The sequence below is a fragment of the Rhinoderma darwinii genome, chromosome 3, assembly GCF_050947455.1.
Source record: "Rhinoderma darwinii isolate aRhiDar2 chromosome 3, aRhiDar2.hap1, whole genome shotgun sequence".
NCBI lineage: Eukaryota > Metazoa > Chordata > Amphibia > Anura > Rhinodermatidae > Rhinoderma > Rhinoderma darwinii.
In genome coordinates this window covers 323,583,248-323,611,221 of record NC_134689.1, presented here as the reverse complement: position 1 = coordinate 323,611,221, position 27,974 = coordinate 323,583,248, and the positions used below count along the sequence as shown (strand labels likewise).

General features: G+C 44.5%; 1 protein-coding gene across 1 annotated transcript in view; it reads left to right on the top strand.

Annotated features, from left to right (window-relative positions):
- The first annotated feature begins 22,068 nt into the window (after positions 1-22,068).
- LOC142750461 (protein kinase C theta type-like) overlaps positions 22,069-27,974 on the top strand; it is a 28,228-nt gene continuing 22,322 nt past the window's right edge. The window contains exon 1 of the mRNA XM_075859465.1: positions 22,069-22,617. Coding sequence (XP_075715580.1) covers positions 22,125-22,617 — 493 coding nt within the window. The 5' untranslated portion in view covers positions 22,069-22,124. The remainder of the gene's footprint in view (positions 22,618-27,974) is intronic.

Here is a 27,974-nt window from a genome sequence, read left to right as displayed (position 1 = left end):
TTTTTTACCACCGAATTTCCACACGTTCGTGTGAATCTGGCCAATAGAGTAAGGTCACACACACGTAGCAGAATTGTTGCAGAAATTTCCGAAAATCAGTTCTATACATCTGAATGGGGTTGTTTTTTGCTGCAGGTACATGGATTTCTGCAAACCCCATTCAGATGTAAGCATACAATTAAGCTGGTCATGCACACTAGATATTTATCGGCCGTATCTGCTGATTTACGGCGGGACTGGCCGACCATCTAATGTTGGTGCGGGCAACTGTGGGAAGCTTCTAAACAAGACGGCCCACTTGCTGTTTCAGGGGCCCACTGGGGGATTCACTGACTACCTTGATGGGCTAGTCCAAACCTGCATGCCACACACAGATCACTCATGTTTCCGAGACATATGAGACATGCTCCACTAACACATAGGACACATACCACACATAATCCTCTCACACATGATACAAGTTGCCCATGGGCCACTTATATGCTGGACACAAGCCTCAGATGCAACACACACATAGGACTTGGGCAGCATGCACCACATTTATACACTGGGCCCATGCTGCATATGCACCATTCAGACGCTGTCACATTACACGCCAGTCGTTTAAACTTATCTGACTTTTGCCAGGTTCTGACTGACAGAGACATCTCCTGCTGTTATTAAGCCACACCCACTAATATTGCGGGTCCATTCTCACTGATATCTTATGCCCTCGTTTTGCTGGTAATCCACGATCCCTTCCAATGTTACGGTTCACTCTATGACACTCTATGACAGCCCCAAACTTCCCAACTTTTCAATTCGGAAAAGAGGGACATTTTTAAGCCACACCCCCTAACCACGCCCAATATCCCGCATCAGCACATCAAATCACGGCCAGATCCTTCTTAAAATAACAAGAGCATATTCTCACTGCGGATCTCTAGACTTACAAAAAAAAACAACCTATGGCTATAACCAATTTTATGGATCAAGTTATGTCGTCTTTATGGAAAAATCACCACAAAGAAACACCTGGGAATCAGACATGATGGGAAAACATTTTTCCCTGTGGTGGATGACTTTTCAGCTGACAGGTAGCAGAGTTACATGAAGGGGAATTATTTTTCATTGATGTCTTGTTTCTATTGCCGCGCAGGGAAGAAGACAAAAGTCGCTGGAGGTGAGAAGTTTTTTATTCTTCATATTACTAACTTTATTTTTTTTTGTTTTGCAGGTACCGCTGGACTGTTTGGACTTAGTCGTAGATTCGTTGGACTACTTCGATGATCTATGGCTTTTTTTTTTTTCAATAAAATGGACATATTTTCTTATGTCTCTGTGTTTTGTTTTAATACTTTAAGGGTGAGTTCACACAGAGTTTTTTGCAGGAGGAAAACCTGCCTCAAAATTCCGTTTGGAATTTTGAATCAGATTTTCTTCTGACTGCACCTAATCACTTTAATGCAGTAGAGGTCTGAGATCTGGGACACCCGCGCGGAGTCATACCATGACCGGACATCGAAAGAGGTGGCATGGGACCAGATTGCGGAGGCGCTCTTCCAGCAGGATTGGTCCAAGAGCAGCACCCGCGACCGTAAACGGATTGGTGAGTCGATGTCTTTAGATATATGTAATGTCATCCATATTCACTAGTGTGGCCCTGTGGTAACATTTCCTCACATGCCCAACGTTTCGGTTCTGTCGCAGCTTTATCAGCTTCAGTAATGTCTTTTCTTCTGTGTAGGTGTATTCCTCTTGTTTAAACAGTGCCTGTGTGTGCAGTAACATAATGTGTAACCATTTTGTTTGGGTTCAGTCTACAGTTGATGATGTAAAGACACGGTGGCGTAGCACACGCGACCAGTTCTGCAGGGAATATGGCTCCAGATGGGCGCAGCGGTGATGGTGCCAGCAAGAAGCGTTGGTACATGTACTATAAGGCTGGGTTCACACAACCTATTTTCAGGCGTAAACGAGGCGTATTATGCCTCGATTTACGCCTGAAAATAGGGCTCCAATACGTCGGCAAACATCTGCCCACTCACTTGAATGGGTTTGCCGATGTACTGTGCTGATGACCTGTCATTTACGAGTCGTCGTTTGACAGCTGTCAAACGACGATGCGTAAAATGACTGCCTCGTCAAAGAAGTGCAGGACACTTCTTTGAAATGTAATTTGAGCCATTTTTCATTGAAGTCAATGAAGAACAGCTCAAGATTATGGGCGTCAAAGACGCCTCGCAATATGCGAGGAGCTTTTACGTCTGAAACGACACAGCTGTTTTCTCCTGAAAACAGTCTGTCTTTTCAGACGTAAAAGCCAGTTCTCGTGTGCACATACCCTAACCAGCTGAGGTTCTTGCGACACATCATGGACATGCGACAGTAAGTAATCGACCTTTCACCTTTTAGAAAGTTACCTCACTGAAATGTCATCTACGCCAAAGAGGCGGTGTTTTCCTTCTGTAAAATGTGTTACTCAGCAAACGTTTCTATTATTATAGAACTAGCGACAATCTTGACGACTCGCATGAGGAGGCACGCCCCGAGTCCTCTCAGGCGTCCGAACACACCGCTCCCCTGGTGACCCTAACCCCGGATCCCACAGCAGAGGAACCTGCCCCAGTAGCCTCAGCGCCAGAACAAGTCCCACACGAGGAAGTGGCACCTCAGCCTGCAGCACCCTGACGCAGGCGGACAATCAACCCGGCCGCAGGTGCACAGGTGGACGCTCGGGTCCTGGACTACCTGCGCCGCGCGGCCGATGAAGACAGTTGCGACTTCTTCTGCCGCAGCATGGCCCCATTAATGCGCAGGGTACCGGAGCATAGGCTGGCGCGCCTCCAGTCGGCCATGCTGTCGTTGATAGACAGTTCTACCCCACCGCATAGTCCACGGCGGTGCTTTGATGCAATTGAGCAGTGGCGTACATTCCCAGTGCCCTCGGTGGGGTACAATATCGCTGGGCCCTCCCAAACGGCCACCCCCATCGCTCGTCTGCCGCATTATCAGCCAGGGCCTAGCCACTTCTCCCCTGGTCCGATGGCTGGCCGTGACAGACATTTTGCACCATACTCCCAACCCGCCCAAACTTATCAGGCTCCCATACAGCCTCATGGCTAGCAGCCACAGCTTCAGCACCACTATGCTTGCTGTTCAGGAACATCCTCAGCATGGCCGTGGACAGCATAGTGGTGCTGACATGTCCGCCTACACCTCTCCGCCGCATTCCTACCACGATTTGTAGGCGTGCGTGGTGAAGGCCGTTGATTGTGAATTGGGTAAATCCATCTGGGTTGTGTTTTGTTTTCCCTTTGGTGCACAAAAGAAAGTGTGTATTTAATACAACTATGTTGTTCTAATTGTTTGGGTTTGTGTGACCACAACATAAACTCTGAAGTTATATTTTTTATTGAGTGTGGACAATCCTTCTTTGGCATATTTGTCAAAATGATATCGCTTCTCAAGGTATGATGTCACATTTCTTAACGGTTTTACAGGGTACAACATTTATCTAAGCCATAATTGAGGTATTAGTTTCTCGGTAGGGGTTTGGAATTACTCGTACAAAGGTGTTACTATATTGTCGCCAGCAACTATTATAGTTATCTCACAAAGGGCAGCTGGCATAGGATACAAATTAATTGGTCTAGCCAAGGGTATGTTGTGCCAATGACTTGTTGGGCCTAAAAATGGGAAGTCCAAACCCCTACACATTTAAGCTCGCAACACACGTCAAGGGTCCTCAAGTATTGCGAGTCCCTAACACAACTACCCCCAAAAAACCATAAAGTACAAATGTGAGAAACAACCTTTCTCTACAATACTAATAACTACGCAACACTTTAAATGCCAACGTGCTGCCAGGGTACAGCTCCTGCAGGGCTGTGAAAATACTCTGCAAATTGTTGATGCACTCGGAGTCCAGATGTTTGTGGGCGCCCTACTAGAACAGGCTGCACAATGTTGGTGGTGGGTGCATTTGTTACCATATATTCGCAATCATAACTGGCATCATGTATGCGGGTAAAGTTATGCAGAACAACACACGTTTGGATAACACGTGTCACATTGGGCGGGGACATTTGCATTGTTGTCATAAAGACCCTCCACTTGTTTGACATGATGCTAAAGGCGCATTCGACACATCTTCGTGCTCTGCATAGGCGGTAATTAAAGATGCGCCTACACTCATCCAAGCCCCTCCTCGCAAACGGACGCATTACTTGTCTTGTCAGGGCAAAACCCTCATCTGCAACGATGACATATGGGATTGGTGGGCCGGCTGGAGCCAGGGAGGAGGGTAGGTTCGGGAACAGCAAGTTGGTTAGCCTTAAGACGATGGGCCATTCTGGATGAGAGAAATATGCGGGCATCAGCCGAGCTTCCATACGTCCCAATGTCTACTATGGTAAAGCATAAATTACTGTCCACTAAGGTCAACAAGACTATAGAAAAATACTGCTTGTAGTTGTAGTATACAACCTATAGAGTGTAGGGTACAATTAACACAATACAAATTAGAGAAAATATATAAATTTTATTGAGAATAACAACATTAAAAGATGAGTCATGCTGAGCATGAATAAGAACGTCTGTCGATTGTAGAGGACATATATGTAACAATGGATGACAATACCATGAATAATATATTGATGTACATCTAAAGCAGTCAGTCTGACTAATTTAACAATTACAGCTTTTGTGTAGATGATAGCATGCAAAATGCAATACGTACACAGAAGGATGAGATCTATCTTATGAGACTGAAAGAATGCTCAAACACAGCGTCAAACACCAGCCTGGTGCTGGAGACCGTCATATAATATTAAACTGACCGTGAAGTACAGTCAGTGAAAGTGAAAACAGTTCAGACGGAGTAGCGTGTTGGAGACAAGGAGCACAACATACCCGTAATAGCCCTCTGCAAGGAGAGAACGTCAGTCCCGATGCGCGTTTCGGCGGAATGCCTTCGTCCGGGGGTGGCGTCTCTACGCCATGTGTCCCTGCCCCAAGATATATGTTGGCCTCACTACTCGTGAGCTCAAAACTCGGGTCAGGGAACATGTCCGCGATATTGTTTTGGCGAGAGAGATAGAGACTCCTGAAACCTTGAAACCTGTCGCAAGACATTTCAAGGCTTACCACTCATGCGATCCAACAAAATTCAAAGTAAGAGGAATTGACTGTATCGAACCACACATTCGAAGGGGTGACATTTCTAAAAACCTGGCAAAATGTGAATCTAAGTGGATCTGGACTCTGGGGACAATTTGTCCTCTTGGACTTAATGAGAATTTAAATTTCGCCCCATTTCTTTGACCATTGACCTCCAGCGGGTCATTTTAAGTATGCTTTAAGTTTTTTATGCTTGTCTAATTGCCTCCCTTTTATTATAGATTATTTCTGATTCCATACAATCCGGAGAGTAACAAGCCATGAATGCTGCGATATGAATAACTATCTACTTCCATGAAGAATAACATTTACTATTGACATTTTATTTGTCATTTTGCCTTAATTGTTTCTTTTCTTAATTAATTTTCTTGTTCACACGATATATATAGACACACAACACTGTTTTTTCTATATGATTTTATCTCTTTAGTATGCATATACATAATACATTTTCACACACATACACTTTTGCGGTCACATATATATTTTATGTGGGTTATCTATATAATTCCTACTTTTTTTATGCCTTTTCTTAACATCCTTCACCTAATTTATTCTTTTTAATTTTTTCTTATTTTTAAACACAATAATTTAATAAATATTTTTATTCTATTTGTATATCATGTTTATACAGATATTTCACCGATACTGAGTCTTATAAGCGATATTAATTATGTGATATGTCAATATATGTCTGTTTCACTATTTCAATAATCTTTTAGATACATTTTTTTATACTTTATTAATGCTTGTATAATAGTGAATAAAAACTATTTTATATATCTAATTTATATGTATCTTTTGAACTTAAATAAATATTGTTGTCACTTATTCATTATAATTATGTATAGTTTCCACTTTTCATTTACATTGTATCTTTATGCTCACTTTCTATACCGTTAACGTGTATTATTTTTATATATATACGGTTCGTTACAGGTCCATTCAGACCAACTTTTTATTGCGTTATCTGTTCGCTACAGATTCACTCTGCACTTTCTTATTTTGCTTTCTGCACGTATATATTTTTTAATCACCTTATCACGCTCCTGAGCACCAAACGTAATATAGTTTATCAATAGGCACAATAACACTTTTCAAAAGTTATTCAACCGGGTTCAGCTTGTCCAATTCTATACCTTAACGTTTCATAGGTTTCTTTACCTTGAAGTAGAGTTTGTCCGTGCGCTTGTGTCGGGGGGAGTGGTCTGGCTTCCCTTCGATTCGCGCGTCTGTATCTGGGTGGGCGTGTCTCTGCGGCGTCAGACGCCATTGATCCACGCCCCCTTGATGACGCGCGGTCGGGGGATTATGGCAGGCCTCTTCATTCCTGACACATGACGCCAACAGCAACAAACCTACTGCGTCATGTGATTTACTTCCCTTGTATATGATTGGACAGCTGTCTGTTTAAAGGGGAGGCCCCCGCTGGAGAGACGCCACCCCCGGACGAAGGCATTCCGCCGAAACGCGCGTCGGGACTGACGTTCTCTCATTGCAGAGGACCATTATGGGTATGTTGTGCTCCTTGTCTCCAACACGCTACTCCGTCTAAACTGTTTTCACTTTCACTGACTGTACTTCACTGTCAGTTTAATATTATATGACGGTCTCCAGCACCAGGCTGGTGTTTGACGCTGTGTTTGAGTATTCTTTCAGTCTCCTAAGATAGATCTCATCCTTCTGTGTACGTATTGCATTTTGCATGCTATCATCTACACAAAAGCTGTAATTGTTAAATTAGTCAGACTGACTGCTTTAGATGTACATCAATATATTATTCATGGTATTGTCATCCATTGTTACATATATGTCCTCTGCAATCGACAGACGTTCTTATTCATGCTCAGCATGACTCATCTTTTAATGTTGTTATTCTCAATAAAATTTATATATTTTCTCTAATTTGTATTGTGTTAATTGTACCCTACACTCTATAGGTTGTATATTAGTTGTTTGGGGTCAATACACTAAGGTTCACTTTGTCTCACTTAGGTCTTGTCCTAGGTATAGGTAATAGTTAGAGATGAGCGAACCGGGACAACCGAACCCGATTTCGGTCCGAACATCGCGTAAAGTTCGGTTCGCAGCGAATCCGAACTTCACCGGGTTCGGCCGAACACGTTTTGACCGAACCCGCGCGGGCAGAAAAAACATTACAAAAATATTATACTAATCGGCAGCCACTTGTCTCTATCAATCACTGATAGAGAAAAGAGGCTGCTGATTAAAAATAAAATAAAAAGCATTTCATATGTACCCGGTCGTTGTCTTGGTGACGAGTCCCTCTTCTTCCTCCAGTCCGACCTTTTTTCCTGACGCGGCAGCCTGTGATTGGCTGCAGAGGCCGCGGCAGCCTGTGATTGGCTGCAGCGGCCGCGGCAGCCTGTGATTGGCGGGAGTTTGGCGTGAGTACGAATGGTTTTGGTGCTGTGCACCCATTTTTCTCCTTCTCAGCATTTAAATCAGGGGTCTCAAGCACGCGGCCCGCATGCGGCCCCTGGGGCTGTCATCTGCGGCCCGCGGGACACAGAGCTGCGTCCCGGAGCAGAGCCGATACTAGCGCTCTGCCCGGGACTCTGCTCTGGGGAAGACCCTGACACACTGTCCATATATGGGCAGCTATGTCAGGGAATTCCACCGAGTCCCAGAGCAGAGCCTGTACTAGCGCTCTGCCCGGGACTCCGCCTCTGGGGAAGCCCCAGACATCGCTGTTCGTATGTGGACAACGATGTCAGGGAATTCCAGAGTCTCGGAGCAGAGCCGATACTAGCGGCTCTGTGTCCCGCGGGCCGCAGATGACAGCCCCAGGGGCCGCATAAGGCCCGCGTGCTTGAGACCCCTGGTGTATATGTACATGTTTCAATACTGCGTTAGCCACAAGGTCATGAATTTCTCATGACCCACCTTTAAACATGAACCTAACTTCTGCTGTACCTAAATGGAGGACACCAAACAGCTCCCTAGAACATCCGTTGTAAATGGCCCTTCACAACGGTGTATGGGCTCTATAGGGAACCGGGCCACAGGCCTATAATAAGCATGGTGGTGACGGTGAACCCGCTAGATATGAAACAAAACCTATAACTTGGAGTCTGACACACGAGAGATAAATTAAAACAGTGAAAGTTTATTCAATCAATTAAAATGAACACATATGTAAAAGCATAGAGATGATTACCACAAGGAAAATGGACAACCAGAACCTATAGTACAAATGGCGGCACTATGTAGACAGACTAAGCACAACTATGGCAGATAACATTTATGTTTGAGAAGTAATGTACAAGCAGCCAACTGTATGTAAATACAGAGTACTGGGTAATAAATGCAACAATGGTGTATTCACTTTATAATGTCTCTGCATAATACATCTGGGCAAAAGCCCATGAGATGTTGAAGAGAGTAGCTAAAAGTGTATGCACATCACAGTGCAAATGACTATTGCAATATGTGAGAATATCTCTTACCCATCTCCAGGTTGAGTGTCTGGCGTCCACCCTGATGCGCGTTTAGGCCCGGAAGCCTTCGTCTGGGGGTGGTGTCATAACATACTCTCCAGCCTTTTAAATAGCCCCCCACCAATCCCCGAGGAGAAGAGCATGAACTTGCCAGAGTCAGCTGTGCACGAGTGCCCGCGGAATCGCGGGCCGGCACATCGACATCCGGGTCACGGACCCGGAAGCAGAAGACGCAAAAGGCACGTGTCCCGCATCAGAGTCCGAGCCGGGAGGCCGAGGGCCGGGACATCACGCAGGCGCACAGCACCAAAAAACATATGCCAGGGAATAATAATAGCGCGCATGGCCACCACCAGGGGAGCGCTATGCTTGGGCAGCAAAAAAATGAAACGTGAAGAACCACAAGTGGGTAAAACACCTGTCCCTAACCTTTCCTTACGCAGTTTGATACACTCTTTTCCCTTTTTTGATTGGCTGCAGCGGCCGCGGCAGCCTGTGATTGGCTGCAGAGGCGGTCACGTGACGTGCGTGACCGCCACTACAGCCTGTGATTGGCTGCAGCGGCGACATGGATGAAACGTCATCGCTGGAGGCCGGACAGGAGGAATGTAAGTATGAACGTATTTAAAAGAAAAATGTATTACATTAAAATTGTATTTTCCGCGCGCCGAGCATGGTACTGTCAAGGTTGCTGAAAGAGTTAGTGCAGCCCATTTACTCTTTCAGCACCCTGGACAGTACCATGCTAGGCGCACGGAAATTACAGGTTCGGTCAGAATTAGTTCGGTCCGAATCTAACTTTTTCGTGAAATTCGGCGAACCAGCCGAACAGAACTTTTCATAAGTTCGCTCATCTCTAGTAATAGTATACAATTTATCTACATATATACTGACAAGACCGTCTCCTGCATGTACCAATAGGTTTATGTCGTAGTTGTAGTATCTGGAGCCAGAGTGGGGAGGTTTCTTCACTTGAATGTGCTTCCCATCTAGTGCACCAATACAGTGTGGAAATTGGGTGTCGGTAAGAAACTGTTCGGCTATTCTAAGCCAGTGTTGGGCCGTTGGCTGAGGCATCACCATGCTCTTTAATCTGAGCCACAGGACGACACAGGTTGATGTGACAATGCCGGAAATTGTGGACACCCCAAGAAGGAATTCGAAATGTAGCGAATGGTAACTATTGCCTGTGGCCAGAAATCTACATGAAGTCAGAAACACAAACAACAAAGCAGACATGTTAGGTAGGACATGAAGCACATAAACCATTGTGTAAGGCCTTATTCACACGACAGTGAAAAACGGCCATGTGATGGCCGTCCTTTTAACGGCTTTCACATGGCCGTTTTCAGAACAATGATATTCTATGGGTGCATTCACACGGCCGTTTTTTTAACGGACCGTGAATAATGGCCGTCAAAAAATAGGACATGTCCTATTTTTGGCCGTTTTAACGGCCTGACGGCCCCCATAGAAGTCAATGGATCAGTTTTTAACGGCTGTCAATACATGTAACAACCGTTAAAAACGGATCTGTTACATGGGGATTGGCAAGGGAACTACTAGTTCCCTTGCTGGCTATCGTTGGCATACTCACGTTTGCGGCGCTTCTTCAGGTGTGGTCACTCGTCTGTGGTCACTCGGGTTTGAAGGCGCCTCGATGACGTCATCGCCCCGTCGCACTGCCTTGCCAGATCCCGTGCAGACGAGTGACCACAAGTGAAGAAGAGGAGAGACGGCGCTGCTCTCGTGATGCGTGAGTATGTTGCATGATCTATAGGCAGGCTGGTGTGGCATCTACAGGGAGGCTGGTGTGGCATCTACAGGGAGGCTGGTGTGGCATCTACAGGGAGGCTGGTGTGGCATCTACAGGGAGGCTGGTGTGGCATCTACAGGCAGGCTGGTGTGGCATCTACAGACAGGCTGGTGTGGCATCTACAGGGAGGCTGGTGTGGCATCTACAGGCAGGCTGGTGTGGCATCTACAGGCAGGCTGGTGTGGCATCTACAGGGAGGCTGGTGTGGCATCTACAGGGAGGCTGGTGTGGCACGATCTACAGGGAGGCTGGTGTGGCACGATCTACAGGGAGGCTGGTGTGGCACGATCTACAGGGAGGCTGGTGTGGCACGATCTACAGGGAGGCTGGTGTGGCATCATCTACAGGGAGGTGTGTGGCATATACAGGGAGGCGTGTGGCATCATCTACAGGGAGGCGTGTGGCATCATATACAGGAGGTGTGTGGCATATACAGGGAGGCGTGTGGCATCATCCACAGGGAGGCGTGTGGCATCATCTACAGGGAGGCGTGTGGCATCATCTACAGGGAGGCGTGTGGCATCATCTACAGGGAGGCGTGTGGCATCATCTACAGGGAGGTGTGTGGCATCATCTACAGGGAGGCGTGTGGCATCATCTACAGGGGGCGTGTGGCATCATCTACAGGGGGCGTGTGGCATCATCTACAGGGGGCGTGTGGCATCATCTACAGGGGGCGTGTGGCATCATCTACAGGGGGCGTGTGGCATCATATACAGGGGGCGTGTGGCATCATATACAGGGGGCGTGTGGCATCATATACAGGGGGCGTGTGGCATCATATACAGGGGGCGTGTGGCATCATCTACAGGGAGGCTGTAAATAGTGTCTAGGTGAACATGTGACCTTCCTTTGGTTGTTTTCAGGGGGTTGGGACAAAAAAAGCCTGACCAATGAAATTCATCAGTTTTTTTAACGGCCATGAAAAACTGATGCAAAATGGATGTCAAACGGCCATTAAAAACGGACAGATGGACTTGAAATGGATGAAAATTTAGAGACAAACTGATGCAAAATGGCCATGAAAAACTGACAGTTGATCAGTTTTAAATGGACATTTTTTTTCACTGTCGTGTGAATAAGGCCTAAGCTGTATTTTAACACGTCACATACCGCAAGGTCACAAGGAGCCGCTCCTCTGGGGAAATGCAGCGACATATGTTTGTGTCTTGATCGGTGATTCCTGGCCGAACCAGCTCAAGCAGCATATCAAAGGCGCCGACAGACAGGTGGCAAAAGAAGCTAAATTTATCAGGGTGACGACGGAGGTCAGCATACAGGGTATGAAACTGGCCTTTTGAGGTGCGTTGGGCCACAATTGGATGAACCCAAATCCTACCTCTTCTATGCCGGTGTGCCTGTAGCATGGGACGGCGTGCCCCAAATCTACGGGAAACCATCCACGCTAGCCGAACACGGGCCAGCGAGCTAGACGGCATCAATGCAGTTGAGACCGCAAAATGTCCAAAAATAGGGGGTTTAAAAACTCTCTTTTGCTTCAAGGTCCAAAATGCGACATCACAGGTGCGCACAGCAATCAGGGGTGTGGCATTGTTGGACTTTTTGTAGGCTGGCGTCAACTTAACACCTCCTTACTTTTTTTCCACGCGTGGAAAAAACGCATGCCGTACGCGCGTATACAACAAACGCGGCAAATACGCATGCCACACGCGCAAAACGCAGCATTTTTTGCCCGCGCAAAACGCTCACGTTCGTGTGAATCCGCCCTTATAATGCATTTGTAATGGCAGCTGTCTAATTGACAGCGTCCATTACTAAGGTGGAGCTTTGTGTCAGCCGGTAAAAAGGCTGCAACTAACCCCCCGATTATTACCCCGGTACCCACCGCCACCAGTGTTGCTGGGAAGAGCCAGGTACGATCCAGTACCTGATCATCTGTAGCGATGGCCGGGCACAGGTTGGTATTATTAGGCTGGGAGAGGACAGAAACCGTGGCCCTTCCCACCCTGCTGCCACCCCAGTGCCCGCCCATCACTACAAATGGTTAGGTACTGGACCAAACCCGGCTCTTCCCAGCACCCCTGGTGGCAGTGGGTAACGGGGTAATAATGGGGGGTTAGTCGCAGCCTTTTTACTGGCTAACACTAAGCCCCACCTCATGTCTGATTCACAGGTGTTTCTTTGTGGTACTCCACTATGGGGAAACATTTTTGGTGTATAATTTTTACATAAAGACGACATAACCTGTAATGGACACTGTCAATCAGACTACTGCCATAACTAAGGTGTTATTAAAGTATTTAAAAAAACACAGAGACATTTTAAGAAAATATTTTTTATTGAAATATGTACAGCCCCACACAACCCTCTTTCCCCATTTTATTTTTAAAAAAAGTAGATCGCAGTAGTCCAACGAATCTACGACGTAGTCCACAGTCCAGCGGAACCTGCAAAGTGAAAAAATAAAGTTAGTAATATTTACAAGGGGGGGCTGTGTGTAGATAGCGCCAGACACAGCCCCCTGTAGATCGCTCCACACACAGCCCCTGTAGATAGCTACACACACAGCCCCCCTGTAGATAGCGCCACACACGGCCCCCCTTGTAGATAGCGCCATACAGTCCCCCTGTAGATAGCTCCACACACAGCCCTCCTGTAGACAGCTCCACACACAGCCCCCCTTGTAAATAGCGCCACAAACAGCACCCCTGTAGATAGCTCCACACACAGCCCCCTTGTAGATAGCTCCACACACAGCCCCCCTGTAGATAGCTCCACACAGAGCCCCCCATAGATAGCGCCAGACACGGCCCCCCTTGTAGATAGCGACACACACGGCCCCCCTGTAGATAGCGACACACACGGCCCCCCTGTAGATAGCGACACACACGGCCCCCCTGTAGATAGCGACACAGACGACGCCCCCCCTGTAGATAGCTCCACACACGGCCCCCCTGTAGATAGCTCCACACACAGCCCCCTTGTAGATAAACTACCGTTCAAAAATGTTGGGTCACCCAGACAATTTTGTGTTTTCCATGAAAACTCACACTTATATTTATCAAATGAGTTGCAAAATGACTAGAAAATATAGTCAAGACATTGACAAGGTTAGAAGTAATTATTTTTATTTGAAATAATAATTTTCTCCTTCAAACTTTGCTTTCGTCAAAGAATGCTCCATTTGCAGCAATTACAGCATTGCAGACCTTTGGCATTCTAGCTGTTAATTTGCTGAGGTAATCGGGAGAAATTTCACCCCATGCTTCCAGAAGTCCCTCCCACAAATTGGATTGGCTTGATGGGCACTTCTTGCGTACCATACGGTCAAGCTGCTCCCACAACAGCTCTATGGGGTTGAGATCTGGTGACTGCGCTGGCCACTCCATTACAGATAGAATACCAGCTGCCTGCTTCTTCCCTAAATAGTTCTTGCATAATTTGGAGGTGTGCTTTGGGTCATTGCCCTGTTGTAGGATGAAATTGGCTCCAATCAAGTGCTGTCCACAGGGTATGGCATGGCGTTGCAAAATGGAGTGATAGCCTTCCTTATTCAAAATCCCTTTTACCTTGTACAAATTTCCCACTTTACCAGCACCAAAGCAACCCCAGACCATCACATTACCTCCACCATGCTTGACAGATGGCGTCAGGCACTCTTCCAGCATCTTTTCAAATGTTCTTCTGTGTGATCCAAACACCTCAAACTTAGATTCGTCTGTCCATAACACTTTTTTCCAATCTTCCTCTGTCCAATGTCTGTGTGCTTTTGCCCATATTAATCTTTTCCTTTTATTAGCCAGTCTCAGATATGGCTTTTTCTTTGCCACTCTGCTCTGAAGGCCAGCATCCCGGAGTCGCCTCTTCACTGTAGACGTTGACACTGGAGTTTTTCGGGTACTATTTAATGAAGCTGCCAGTTGAGGACCTGTGAGGCGTCTATTTCTCAAACTAGAGACTCTAATGTACTTGTATTGTTGCTCAGTTGTGCAGCGGGGCCTCCCACTTCTCTTTGTACTCTGGTTAGAGCCTGTTTGTGCTGTCCTCTGAAGGGAGTAGTACACACCGTTGTAGGAAATCTTCAGTTTCTTGGCAATTTCTCGCACGGAATAGCCTTCATTTCTAAGAACAAGAATAGACTGTCGAGTTTCACATGAAAGCTCTCTTTTTCTAGCCATTTGGAGAGTTTAATCGAACCCACAAATGTAATGCTCCAGATTCTCAACTAGCTCAAAGGAAGGTCAGTTTTATAGCTCCTCTAAACAGCAAAACTGTTTACAGCGGTGCAAACATAATTGCACAAGGGTTTTCAAGTGTTTTCTAATCATCCATTAGCTTTCTAACACAGTTAGCAAACACAATGTACCATTAGAACACTGGAGTGATGGTTGCTGGAAATGGGCCTTTATACACCTATGTAGATATTGCATTAAAAACCAGACGTTTGCAGCTAGAATAGTCATTTAGCACATTAACAATGTATAGAGTGTATTTCTGATTAATTTAATGTTATCTTCATTAAAAAAAACTGTGCTTTTCTTTAAAAAATAAGGACATTTCTAAGTGACCCTAAACTTTTGAACAGTAGTGTAGCTCCACACACAGCCCCCCTTGTAAATGGCGCCACACACAGCCCCCCTGTAGATAGGCTGCGCGCAGGGTAGGGACCCTGCAGACCTTCCAGAATTGGCTTCAAGCATTTGCCATTCTGGCGAGTGTCATTGGAGAAAAGGCGTTGGAAAATAGTTTGGCGCATCTCTGCTATATGGAGGCAATAGTGGAAGCACACAGGGCAACGGGGCTTTGACTTGGCTCCGATATGACGAGCAATTCAGACAGAGGAAAGCGGTTCGTCCCTACATCAGGTGGGACCAAAAGGATATCGGGCAGTGGCTGCGAGTTATGGCTCTGGTGCGATTCGGCCAGTACTTTCCTGAGAGGGCCGGGGGAGCCGGCCAGTCTGGTCAATCCAGGGGGTTGACAAACCGGTGGCAAGACGGGATTGTGTTGGCAGTTTAATGATGGGCAATGCAAATTTGGAGCAGGTTGCAAGCTTAAGCACCCCTGTTTCACCTGTAATGGAACTTCACATGGAGTGTCTAAGTGTTTCAAAATGGGCAAGGGCATGGTCGGAATTGGGGGTGGCCAAGGGATTAAACTCTGGTGATCCTGGCAGAGATGCTGCCATATCTAAGTAGATTTTCTGACCGCGTTCTGGCCATTTTGTCAGAGGAGGATTTCAGGGATGGTTTTCGTTTCCCTTGCCCTCCCCTTTTCCCTTCGGAATTTGAAGTCTGCGTACCAATTCCCATCGGTGGTGTCGGTCAAGCTACTGAAGGAAGTTTCCCTGGGTAGAATGACGGGTTCTTTCCTTTCCCCTCCATTTGATGAATTCATAGTTTCCCCACTAGGTGTGGACCCCATAGAGGAGCCAAATAAGTTTAGACTCATTCACCATCTCTCTCATCCGAAGGGTTTGTCAGTTAACGATGGGATTGACCCTGAAGTATGTTCGGTGGTTTACACTTCGTGCGATGCGGCGGTGGAATGGGTTTGTTTCTATGACCTCATGGCCAAGGCTGATATTGAGACGGCTTTTCATCTCCTCCCGGTGCATCCGGACAGTGTTCGGCTGTTAGGATATGTCTGGGATGTGGCTTATTTTACTGATATATGCCTCCCGATGGGCTGCTCAATTTGGTGCACCTATTTTGAGGTTTTCAGTTCTTTCCTTGAGTGGATAGTGCACAACACGGCTGCGGATGCGTCTCTTATCCACAACTTGGACGATTTCATTTGTGCTGGCCTTGCGGGTTCCCCGGTGTGTTCCCTTCTTCTGGCTTCCGTGGAATCAGTGGTGCGGTGTTTTTCGGTGTCCCTTTGGCCCCGGAAAAAACTGTGTTGGTATTTTTGGGAATCGTGATTGATTCTGTGCATATAGAATGCCGGCTGCCAAGCTGTCAGATCTGCGAGATGTGGTGGCGCGGGTCAGATGGGTGTTTAAAATCAGTCTTAGGGATCTGCAATCTATGCTTGGGAAGCTTAACTTCGCCTGCTGTATTATGCCCAGGGTTTTTTGCCGGGGGCCTGGATAGTTTGTTGGGAGTTGTTCACTGGTGCGTCGGGGTGTGGGTTTCGGAGCGTTCTGACAGGGACAGGGATGTGCGTCAAGATGGCCCCAGGAGTGGTTTAGGAACTGTCTAGTTAGGAATCTTGCTCTCCTAGAACTGTTTCCTATCTTGGTGGTGGTAACTATTTGGGGTGATCGTGTAAAGGATCTGCCAGACACAGCTTCTGTGTCGACGCCCGTGGTTAATCAGTCTGCATCTGTGCCTAGGTCTGATAGATTGACTCCATCTGCCACCACTTAGGCTGGGAGGCTGAGGAGTGGGAGAGCCTATCGCGGCCTGGCCAGACGGTTCTAGCTCCCGCCCTCGGTCTATTTATACCTTCAGTTGTTGCTTGTCCTTTGCCTGTGATTTTCCTGTTTTCCTGGCTCTGCTGCTCCTGCTATTATTATTGACCTTGCTTCATTTTGACCCTGGCTTTACTGACTATGCTCCTGTTCTGCATTTGGTACCTCGTACACTCCTGGTTTGACTCGGCTTGTTCACTACTCCTGTTGCCCACGGTGTTGCCGTGGGCAACTGCCCAATTTCCCTTAGCTTTTGTGTACCCTTGTCTGTTTGTCTGTCGTGCACATATTGAGCGTAGGGACCGTCGCCCAGTTGTACGCCGTCGGCTAGGACGGGCCGTGCAAGTAGGCAGGGACTGAGTGGCGGGTAGATTAGGGCTCACCTGTCTGTCTCCTTGAACCAAAATGCAATAAAGACACCATTCGAAATATACCCACCCTGGTGTTGCAGTACAGTACCCAGTTTAATGCAATTAAGAAAATTGTCCAAAGAAATTTGGTTATCATCATGGAAGACGATATCTTGTCAGATATCCTGAAGGATGGTTGTCAAGTAGTACCCAGAAAATCTCCTTCTTTAGGTGATGTCCTCTCTCCCTTTGTTCTCCCTTTAAATACTTTAAAACCTACTTGGCTTCACTATGCTGGTTTCTTCAGATGCGGCTCACATCCTTGTAAAGTTTGCTCATATGTTAGACCCACAAAAACTTTCAGAGATTCAGATAATGTAACTAACTTCACAATTCAAAATCACATCAATTGCAATAGTGAAGCACTAATTTACATTATAGAGTGCAATACATGCAATCTCATGTATATAGGTTGTACTAGCCGTAAATTTAAAGTGAGAATATTGGAACATCTGGGTTACATAAAAAATCCAAATATTGCAAACATTTCTAATGTTGCAAGACATTTTATAACCCAACACAATAGATCTACTACAAGCCTTCAATGTTATGCCATAGAAAAAGTAAAAACACCAACTAGAGGGGGGAACATAAAACACAAAATCTTATCACGAGAAGCCAACTGGATATTTACTCTAAAAACGAGGGTTCCCGATGGATTAAACTTGAGAAAAAAAACTTATGTTCCATTTCTAATGAATAAAACTAATATAGAACCACTAATACAAATTTAGAAACTTCAAAATATTGGTCGACAAAGTAATATTGTAACTGTAGTGCCATCTAAATGGCTATATGTATTTGTCGGGTTATATTATTCTGCATAATGCATATTACTTCCAATTGTGAATAACGAACAAAAATAATATAGAACAACTAATACCAAACTAGAAATATCAAAATATTGGTTAACAAAGTCATACTGTAACTATAGTGCCATCTAATTGGCTATATGCATTTGTCGGGTCATATTATTCTATACGATGTATATTACTTCCACTTGTCATAGTATTCATGGGTAAGAAAATAAGCTGACATCTGTCCCATTACCAAAATATCTACTTATAATAATCTTTCCAGTTCAAAACTTATTTTAAATTGTTTGAAATAATGTATTTTTTAGCCTATAATACATACATTTAATTTCTCGATGTGAGCAAAATAGAGGTTTATATCCGTTAGCCTTACAAATGAAATACCATTTCATTTATGAGAACAAGTTACAACTAGAATATTGTGGTATCCCCATCATTATGGACTTTTTCATTGACAATGATATGGTAAACATGATACCTACTTTAGAACAATAATGTAATACTTTACCGGCGTTCCAGTTCAGCACCACTCTGCTGGACAGGTCCATTACGCTAGATAGCTCCCATTCATAAATTGTTCAAATTACTTGTGCGCCCTCTTGTGTCGAAAAACCAATATGCTGGACAGCATTACTTTGCTGAACCAGTTGCCATTAACAGTTTTAATTACCACCTGTAGGTAACCGGATATAAACCTCCCTGATAGTTTGTCATTTAACAAAAAGCCATGAGGAAGGACGTGCTGTGCGTCTGAAACGCGTAGCCACCTATCTATCTCTAAACATTACACTCGGGACCGATCTTGTTTTAATCACTCAAAATAAAATTGGAACAATGTTCTATTTTAACTGATTGCGCTGGATCCTCTATTTTTTCGTTTTTACTGTTTATGGCAGCCTGAATTCTGCGAATGTCCAGATCTCCGGAATTAATTCACTTGGTTTGAGATTTAATTTTGGAGAAATTATGAGAAAACTAGGGGAATCGATAATCCCATTGTGTTCACAAAACGGCGAAACTGAGAAATAGGCAAATTGACTCGATCACCATTAATTCAGGCCAGATCTGGGCACAAAACTTCCCTCCATTCAGATGATGTATAGATCACAGTTGGTCCCCCCCAGAAATGAAGAGAATCTCTTGGGATTTGGACCTCACTCTGCTGAAATAAAGGTAAATCCTGTGTCTAATGTTGAGGGAAATCCGCTGTTCTGCTAATGATAGATATAGGAAATTATTTTTATAATTTAATCTACTGTAGTTTTTTGTGTTTCTTGCAGAACTGATAGGTCCTCTTTTACTGCTTCCCGACATTTGTCGTTTCTGTATGTCATGAGTGGCGAGGTATTCCTGCAACATGTCGTATAGTTACAACAAGATAATGGCACGGGCTCAGAAGCTGCGGATGTCAGCTGAAATTTACAGCTGACACCCTGCTGTAACGGCAGGGACCGGAGCGACCTCCGATGGCCACCATTAACTCCTTAAATGCTGCAGTCAAAAGCAGACGTGGCATCTAAGTGGTTTATAGCCAATCGGCACCCCTGCAAAGCGATCGTGGGGTGCAAATAGCTGCTATGGCAACCGGAGTACTAATAATGGCCTCCTGGTCTGCCAAGAACGTAGGACTATTGGGCCCCATCGAAGGCGGATCCTAATAGGCTTGCTGTCAGTGTAAGACCGACTGTTGTAATGGAGTGCACTACATAGGTAGAGCAATGTATTAGAAAAGAGATCAGAAAGTTGGATCTTCAAGTCCCCTAGTGGGACTTAAAAGAAACTAGAAAACAATGCTAGAATTGCTATTTGTTTAGTCACCTTGCCTTCAAAACATTGGAATAAAAAGTGATCAAAAATTTCAGCTCAACTCGCAAAAAAACAAGCTCTCATACAGCTCCATCCACAAGAAAATGTAAAAGTTATGGTTCTGAGAACATGGCGACACAATACATTCTTTATACAAAAAAGTAATTTTATTGTGCAGAAAATTGTAAAACATAAAAAACTATAGAAATTTGGTATCGCTGAAATCATTCTGACCTGCAGAATAAAGTTAACATGTCATAAAAATGCTGTTTGATGGTCACCATGCCTCCCAAAATATAGGCTAAAAAGTGATCAAAAAGATGCAAGTACCCCAAAATTGTACCAATAAAAGCTAAAACTGGTCCTGCAAAAAAACAAACCACCCCTGAGCTCTGTAGATAGAAAAGCAAAAAAGTTATGGCTTTCAACATATGGCGACCCAGAAACATTATTTTTTAATATGTTTTATTGTGTAAAAGTAGTAAAACATATAAAAACGATATAAATTTGGTCTAGCCATAATTGTACTGACCCACAGAATAAAGTTAACATGTCATTTATACAACTATGTGAATGCCGCATTTAAAAAAAAATAAAAAACTATGCAGGGATTGCTTTTTCTAACCACTTTGCCTCCCAAAAAATGGAATAAAAAGTGATCAATAAGTCGCATGTACCCCGAAATATTGCCAATAAAAACTACAGCTCATCTCGCAAAAAACAGCCCTCTTACCACTACATCTATGAAAAAATTAAAAAAAGTATTGTACCAGGACAACACTTTCCCAGCGAAATTCCCCAAACGGCAAAGGTGCTGAGTGTGTACCATAAGGGGATAAGAAATGACACCATTTATCAGTGCGACTCCGGCCTGTGCATAAAGTATTGCTTCAAAGCATCACAAACATCCATGGATAATGTAATCTTTTTTTTTTACCCCATTATTCTACCACCTTATTATACCCTGATGTAATGAGCCCAGATTATATATGTCCCCACATTATAAACTGAAACACCAGTACAAAAACCAAATGGCGCTCCCTCCCTTTCTACACTCTGCCCAAACAGTTTATTTAGCATAAGAGAGAGAGAGACTTTATTAATCCCATAGGGAAATTAATCATAGTCAGAACATGCTGCATAACAACCAACAAAGCACAACTTAACAAATACATAAAAAATACATAAAATACATTAAAAAAAGATACAGCAATCAATTCAGTTCTTAACCCTGTTAAGTCATGAAATAGATGTAGGCATAAAAAATAAAAAGACCATACCTGGGAGAACCCTTTTAACAATTTTGGGGAATTTCTGGAAAATACATGCCTTTAGGGGTGTAGTTTGCAAATGGGGTCACTTCTCTTATTATTCACATCAGAGCCTCTGCAATTGTGAACCAATACTGTGTAAATCGCCAAATTAGGCCTCAAATTTGCATGGTGCTCTTTCACCCCTGAGCACTTTCCTATGCCAGGCAAAAGATAAGGGCCACATGTAGGGTGTTTCTAAAACCAGCAAACACAGCACAATAATTAGAGAGCCGTCTTTTCATGGTGGCACAAGCTGGGCACAACATATTGGACACTGAAATGGCATATCTATGGTAAAAATTTAATTTTCATTCTGCAACATCTACTGCACGCTATTTTCTAGAAAACACCTGCAGGGCTTTGTAAATGCGACATAGCACCCAGAAACCAATCCAGCGAAATCTGCACTCCAAAAGCAAAATGACACTCCTTCCATTTTGAGCCCTATTTGAAAAGTTGCTTCATTTGCTATGTCATATGCGTTGGGGAAATAAAATAAAAAAAAGTACAATTGTAGACATCCTGTAATTGACTATAGAATCTGACTGTGCACATACACAATAGAGTTACAAAATGTATCCTGTTAAGTGTTACTGGTTGAGGATTCCCCATTTAGATGTCATTTAACTATAATATTAGTACACAGACGTAACCTGATTTCAGCATAGCAGGTATAGATGGATGGCATGGGAATGTTGTCTACCATAACTGGATAATGGAGAAATCTATGAGCTAAACTATAGTGTGAAGGGATCCTTACTGTGCCTAATACTGGCTGATGTATTCAGTGGAATTACAACATTTAAATATAAGGCAAATATACAATAATGATAACACCTATAACTATAGAACTTAAAAGCTATTGGTCAGTTACGGATCACATGACCAATGCCACCCGGGCCAGAGCACCTGTGAACTGCAGTTGGCAGTTGAGAGTGGCAGTTAGAGTTGACTGGTGACAGTGGAGATGTCTGCTAACTCCAAGAAAAGTGCTGAGATGGATTTGGAGAAAGAGAGGATTGTTGTGAGGAAGAAAAGAGGGAAAAAAAGAAGACAGATTTCTAACTCATCGGCTGATGGGCAGAAAATCATGGAGGAAGAAGAGGAGATTTTTGGGAGAAAGAGAAGAAAGAAAAAAAGAAGACCGATTTCTGACTCATCGGCTGATGGGCAGAAAAGGATGGAGGAAGAAACTGAGAAGAGAAGAGGAAAGAAAAGAAGACCGATTTCGGACTCATCGGCTGATGAGGAGAAACTGATGGAGGAAGAAGAGGAGGTTGTTGTGAGGAGGAAAGGACGGAAGCCATGTGCCATCTTGAGCTCATCAGATGAAGAAACAAAGACCCCTAAGAAGATCTCTTCGGATCAGAAGATGGATCCCAACAAGAAAGATGTAAAGAACAAGAAAGATCAAGACTTCCAGAAAGAAGAAAAACAGCAGGATGACCAGAGAGTCTCAGGTAGATATATATTCAAATACATTATATACACCTAGCTATATAGTCACACATGCTGCAACCCTCTTATTACTGCACATGGAATCACATTTCATGTCCACCATTGTGGAGGTTTCCTTCATGAACATCTAGAGATCCTGCTGTTGCTTCTTGGGCTAAATTCACACGTGGCAGACAAATAGCATTTTATTTATAAAAGTGGCAAAACATTTTAAAAAAAACATAAATTTGGTATCGCCGTAATCGTATCAACCCATAGAATAATGTGAACATGTCGTTTTTACTGCGTAATGAACACTGTAAAAACAAAACACACCAAAACATAGAGCAATCTCAGTATATTGTATAATACATGAAATGGTGCCATGAAAAAAACGACAACTTGTCCCGCAAAAGACAAGTCCTCATACGGATATGTCGACGAAAAAATAAAAAAGTTATGGCTTTTAGAGGGGAGGAAAAATAAATAAAGGAAATGTCTAGAAACTTTTCCCTCCCCAAAACATTTGTGTGATAGAAATCTAATCACTATATGACTTGTCTTTTTCCCATGCAAAAATGTGTATCTTCTGAATTTAAGGAAAACTTTCCCGTCACATGACACATAAAATTCTAACTCATGTAAAGTTGTGTGTTCTTCTGCTTAACAACTGCCGTGAATCTCCACTAAAGGACATTTCCTAGAAGTTGCCACATGCTCATCTAGTTCAATACAGAAAAATGCTTAAGGCTGGGTTCACACAGAGATTTTTGCAGGCAGAAAATCTGAATGCCAATTTTCGCTGCGTTTTTCGCCCGCGGCCATTGAGCGCCGCTGGCAAAAAAAAAGCTGCGAAATACGCTTTCTCTGCCTCCCATTGATGTCAGAGGTGTAAACACCCGAAGATAGGGCATTTCCCTTCTTTTTCCCGTGAGCCAGTTTTTCCGCTCGCGGGAATAAACGCCTCCGCCTCCCATTGAAATCAATGGGAGGCATTTTTGGCTGTTTTTTGGCGTGTTTTCTGACGCGGTTTTCTGGTCAAAAAACTCTGTGTGAACTGGCCCTAAAGGATATGTAAACCTTTGAAAGAGATTTTTTATTTTATAATAATAATAATAATGTCTATCAGTGTGTTTGGTGCAACTTTATAATTAGTTTTTATTAAAAATTATTTTTACTTTTTGAGCTACAGCGGTTCTGCATTCTCTATACAGAGCAGCTGCACCGTGTGCTGAGACCTGAATGCGTCAGGTCCGCCCGGGTATGTTCACACGCAGTTGTTTCAGGCATATTTCGGGGCTTTCACGCCTTGAAAAACACCTGAAAAAACGGAAGCTGAACGCCTACAAACATCTGCCCATTGAAATCAATGGGAAAAACAGCATTTAGTTCATACGGGGCGTCTTTTTACACCTCTGTTTTAAAAAAACGGAGCGTAGAAAGACGCTCCGTAAAAAGAAGTAGCATGTCACTTCTTGAGGCGTTTTTTGGAGCTGATTTTCCAGTGAAGACTATGAAAAACAGCTCAAAAAACGGCTCAAAAAATGCCTGAAAATCAGAGGATAATTTCCCTTGAAAAAAGCTTCCGTATTTTCAGATGTTTTTTTGCTAAGCGTGTGAACATACTCTAATTGATCACATCTGAGAACCATGACTTTTTTATTTTTCCGTCGATTGAGGGCTTAGTTTTAGTGGGGCGAGCTGAAGTTTTTATTGGTTCCATTTTGGGGTACAAGCAACCTTTTGATCACTTTTTATTCCATTTTTTGGGGGAGTTAAGGTGACCAAAAAACAGCAATTTAAGGGTTTTACTTTTTGTTTTTTTACAGCGTTCACCGAATGGGTTAAATAACATTATATTCTAATAGTTCTGACTTTCACGGACGCTGCGATACAAGTTATGTTAAGGGTATGTTCACACGAGGGCGTCCGTTACGGCTGAAATTACGGGGATGTTTCAGCCTGAAAACATCCCCGTAATTTCAGCCGTACCGGCATGTGCAGGCGCTTGAACGCCGCGTCAATTACGGCCGTAATTAGCGCTGCTATTCATTGGAGTCAATGAATAACGGCTCCAATTACGGCCAAAGAAGTGACAGGTCACTTCTTTGACGCGGGCGTCTATTTACGCGCCGTCATTTGACAGCGGCGCGTAAATATACGCCTCGTGTGAACAGACAAACGTCTGCCCATTGCTTTCAATGGGCAGATGTTTGTCAGCGCTATCGAGGCGCTAATTTCGGGCGTAATTCGGGGCAAAAACGTCCGTAAATAGGCCGTGTGAACATACCCTAACTCTAAAAAAAATGTAACATAAAATAGGAAAAGGTTGTTTTTCTTTTTAACTTTTAATAATTTTATTTTTTAAACTTTAAAAAAAACTTTAACTGTTTTTTTTACTTTTTTTATTAGTCCCCCTAGGGGACTTGAATCAGAGATCGTTGGATCGCTTACATGATATACTGCAATACTAATGTGTTTCTTCCAGTCTCCTATGAAGCCCCCCTGATTCTAACGCTTTAGGGTATGTAAACACGGCCTATTTACGGACGTAATTCTGGCGTTTTTGCCCCGAATTACGTCGGAAAATAGCGCCTCAATAGCGCTGACAAACATCTGCCCATTGAAAGCAATGGGCAGACGTTTGTCTGTTCACACGAGGCGTATATTTACGCGCCGCTGTCAAATGACGGCGCGTAAATAGACGCCCGCTTCAAAGAAGTGACCTGTCACTTCTTTGGCCGTAATTGGAGCCGTTATTCATTGACTCCAATGAATAGCAGCGCTAATTACGGCCGTAATTGACGCGGCGTTCAAGCGCCTGCACATGCCGGTACGGCTGAAATTACGGGGATGTTTTCAGGCTGAAACATCCCCGTAATTTCAGCCGTAACGGATGCCCTCGTGTGAACATACCCTTAGATTGCAGTGAGGAGTACAGTGAATTGTGTTACAGTGAAGTGTTTGCTGTATTACACAGCCGTCACCCGATAAGTATGGAGCAAGCATATCCCGTTAGCCCGCTCCATACTTCCCCTTAACGGCTGCCACGTACATGTACGTGCCATGTCGTTAAGGGGTTAAAGAGCAATTTGCAAGTCATTTCATGTTACTCTATGGTGAAGCCATACCAGCTACTAGTTTGTGAAATGGCTTAGAATTCCCGGCATGTAGTGATTTACAAAAAGCGCTGAGCCGCTTAGTTTCTGATCGGCTTTTTTCGGAAGGCCGATGTAACGATGCACGGGCCCTTAGACTTTCTATTGAGTCCGTACAATGTTACATCGGCTTTGCAAAAAAAGCGATCAGAAATGAAGCAGCTCAGCCGCTCACCCGAGCACTTCTGCAGCTTCGATTTAAGGATCAGTGGGGTCTTAGTGCTCGGACCCCCACCAATCAGTTTTCTGAAAGTTTAGTTACCCTTTAAGCTGGTCAATGTATTTCTATGGAGAGCGATTTGAGAGCGATTTTTTCACATTGAGCTATTCAAAGTCTAGGTGTAGCCCTAGTCTTAAATACTCATCTTCTTAGGGTCTGTTCACATCTGCGTTGGTTGTTCTCGTTGTTCTGTTCCGTCATAGGAGCAAAACAAAAAAAATACTGGAGGCGCCGGATCTGTCGCATGACATAACAGTGGCGCCTGACAGAACCCTCTCACTTTAATGGGTTCCATTGGGTTTGTGTCATGTGTCTGTCATTTTTCCGGACAAAATAGCACTGCATTCAAAAACGACTGAATCTGCAACGGCGGCTCCTGTCAAGGCCTCCGACGCAGATGTAAACACAGTCTTAGGCCTGATTCACATGTCCAAGGTGCATCCGTGCTCAGCGCTGCGGGACGCGATGTCACGTATTCACCATAGTTGAGAGTCTATGGAGGGATGCGTGATGCGTGAAAATATAGGACATGTTCTATTTTCGCACGAACCCTTCGCACGGTCCGTTGAAACAACGGCTGTGTGAACAGCCACATTGAATTACATAGGTCCGTGGGACGGCCGCTGTTTCAATGTCCGTCCCACGGACCTTTAACACGTTCGTGTGAATCAGGCCTTAAGCTCCAAATACATAAAATCTCCGCCCAAACGGTGCTTATCTACAGTGACAGTTTCTTCAGAGGATTCCACTTCCCCCAGCACATGAGCAATAGACAATTAGTCTCAGTGTTGCGCTTCGTTCTCCTGGGCCATGTAGTACCACAGTGCATCGTTATCCAGGCGCTGGCTCTCAGGTATTTCCAAGTATCCAAACAGATTACCCTTGAGAAATAAGGATGGAAGATGGTGGCACACCGCAAATTAGCTTCACAGCACACAATCTATTTAGGGCATGACCACACGTGGCGGATTTCCTCCGCAACTGTCCGCATCAATGCCGCACAGAATCTGCGTTGCAGATTCTGCTGCGGATCTGCACAAAATGTGCAGTAAATTGATGCGGACTAGCTGCTGCGGACTGCGGGAAAAGTGCTTCCCTTCTCCCTATCAGTGCAGGATAGAGAGAAGGGACAGCACTTTCCCTAGTGAAAGTAAACGAATTTCATACTTACCGGCCGTTGTCTTGGTGACGCGTCCCTCTTTCGGCATCCAGCCCGACCTCCCTGGATGACGCGGCAGTCCATGTGACCGCTGCAGCCTGTTATTGGCCTGTGATTGGCTGCAGCCGTCACTTAGACTGAAACGTCATCCTGGGAAGCCGGACTGGAGACAGAAGCAGGGAGTTCTCGGTAAGTATGAACTTATATTTTTTTACAGGTTGCTGTATATTGGGATCGGTAGTCACTGTCCCGGGTGCAGAAACAGTTACTGCCGATCGCTTAACTCTTTCAGCACCCTGGACAGTGACTATTTACTGACGTCTCCTAGCAACGCTCCCGTCATTACGGGAGCCCCATTGACTTCCTCAGTCTGGCTGTAGACCTAGAAATACATAGGTCCAGCCAGAATGAAGAAATGTCATGGTAAAAAAGCAAGACGCATCCGCAGCACACATAACATGTGCATGACAGCTGCGGACTTCATTGCGGAACTTAGAATCTCCATTGAAGTCAATGGAGAAATTCCGCCATGAGTCCGCCACTGCTCCGCAACAGACAGAGCATGCTGCGGACACCAAATTCCGCTCCGCAGCCTATGCTCCGCAGCGGAATGTTACGCATCGTCTAAATGAACACTTCTAAATAGAAGTGGAAGTCAATGCAGAAACGGCTCCGCTGCGGATTAACGCTGCGGAGTGTCCGCAGCGGAATTTAAGTGAAATTCCGCCACGTGTGAACCCAGCCTAACACTCACAAAGTATAAGGCAGATAAAGCACATCAAAAGTTAAAACATCAAGCATGTGGCGCGCCAAGTTTGTAGCCCGACCCAGGGTTTCGTCCTT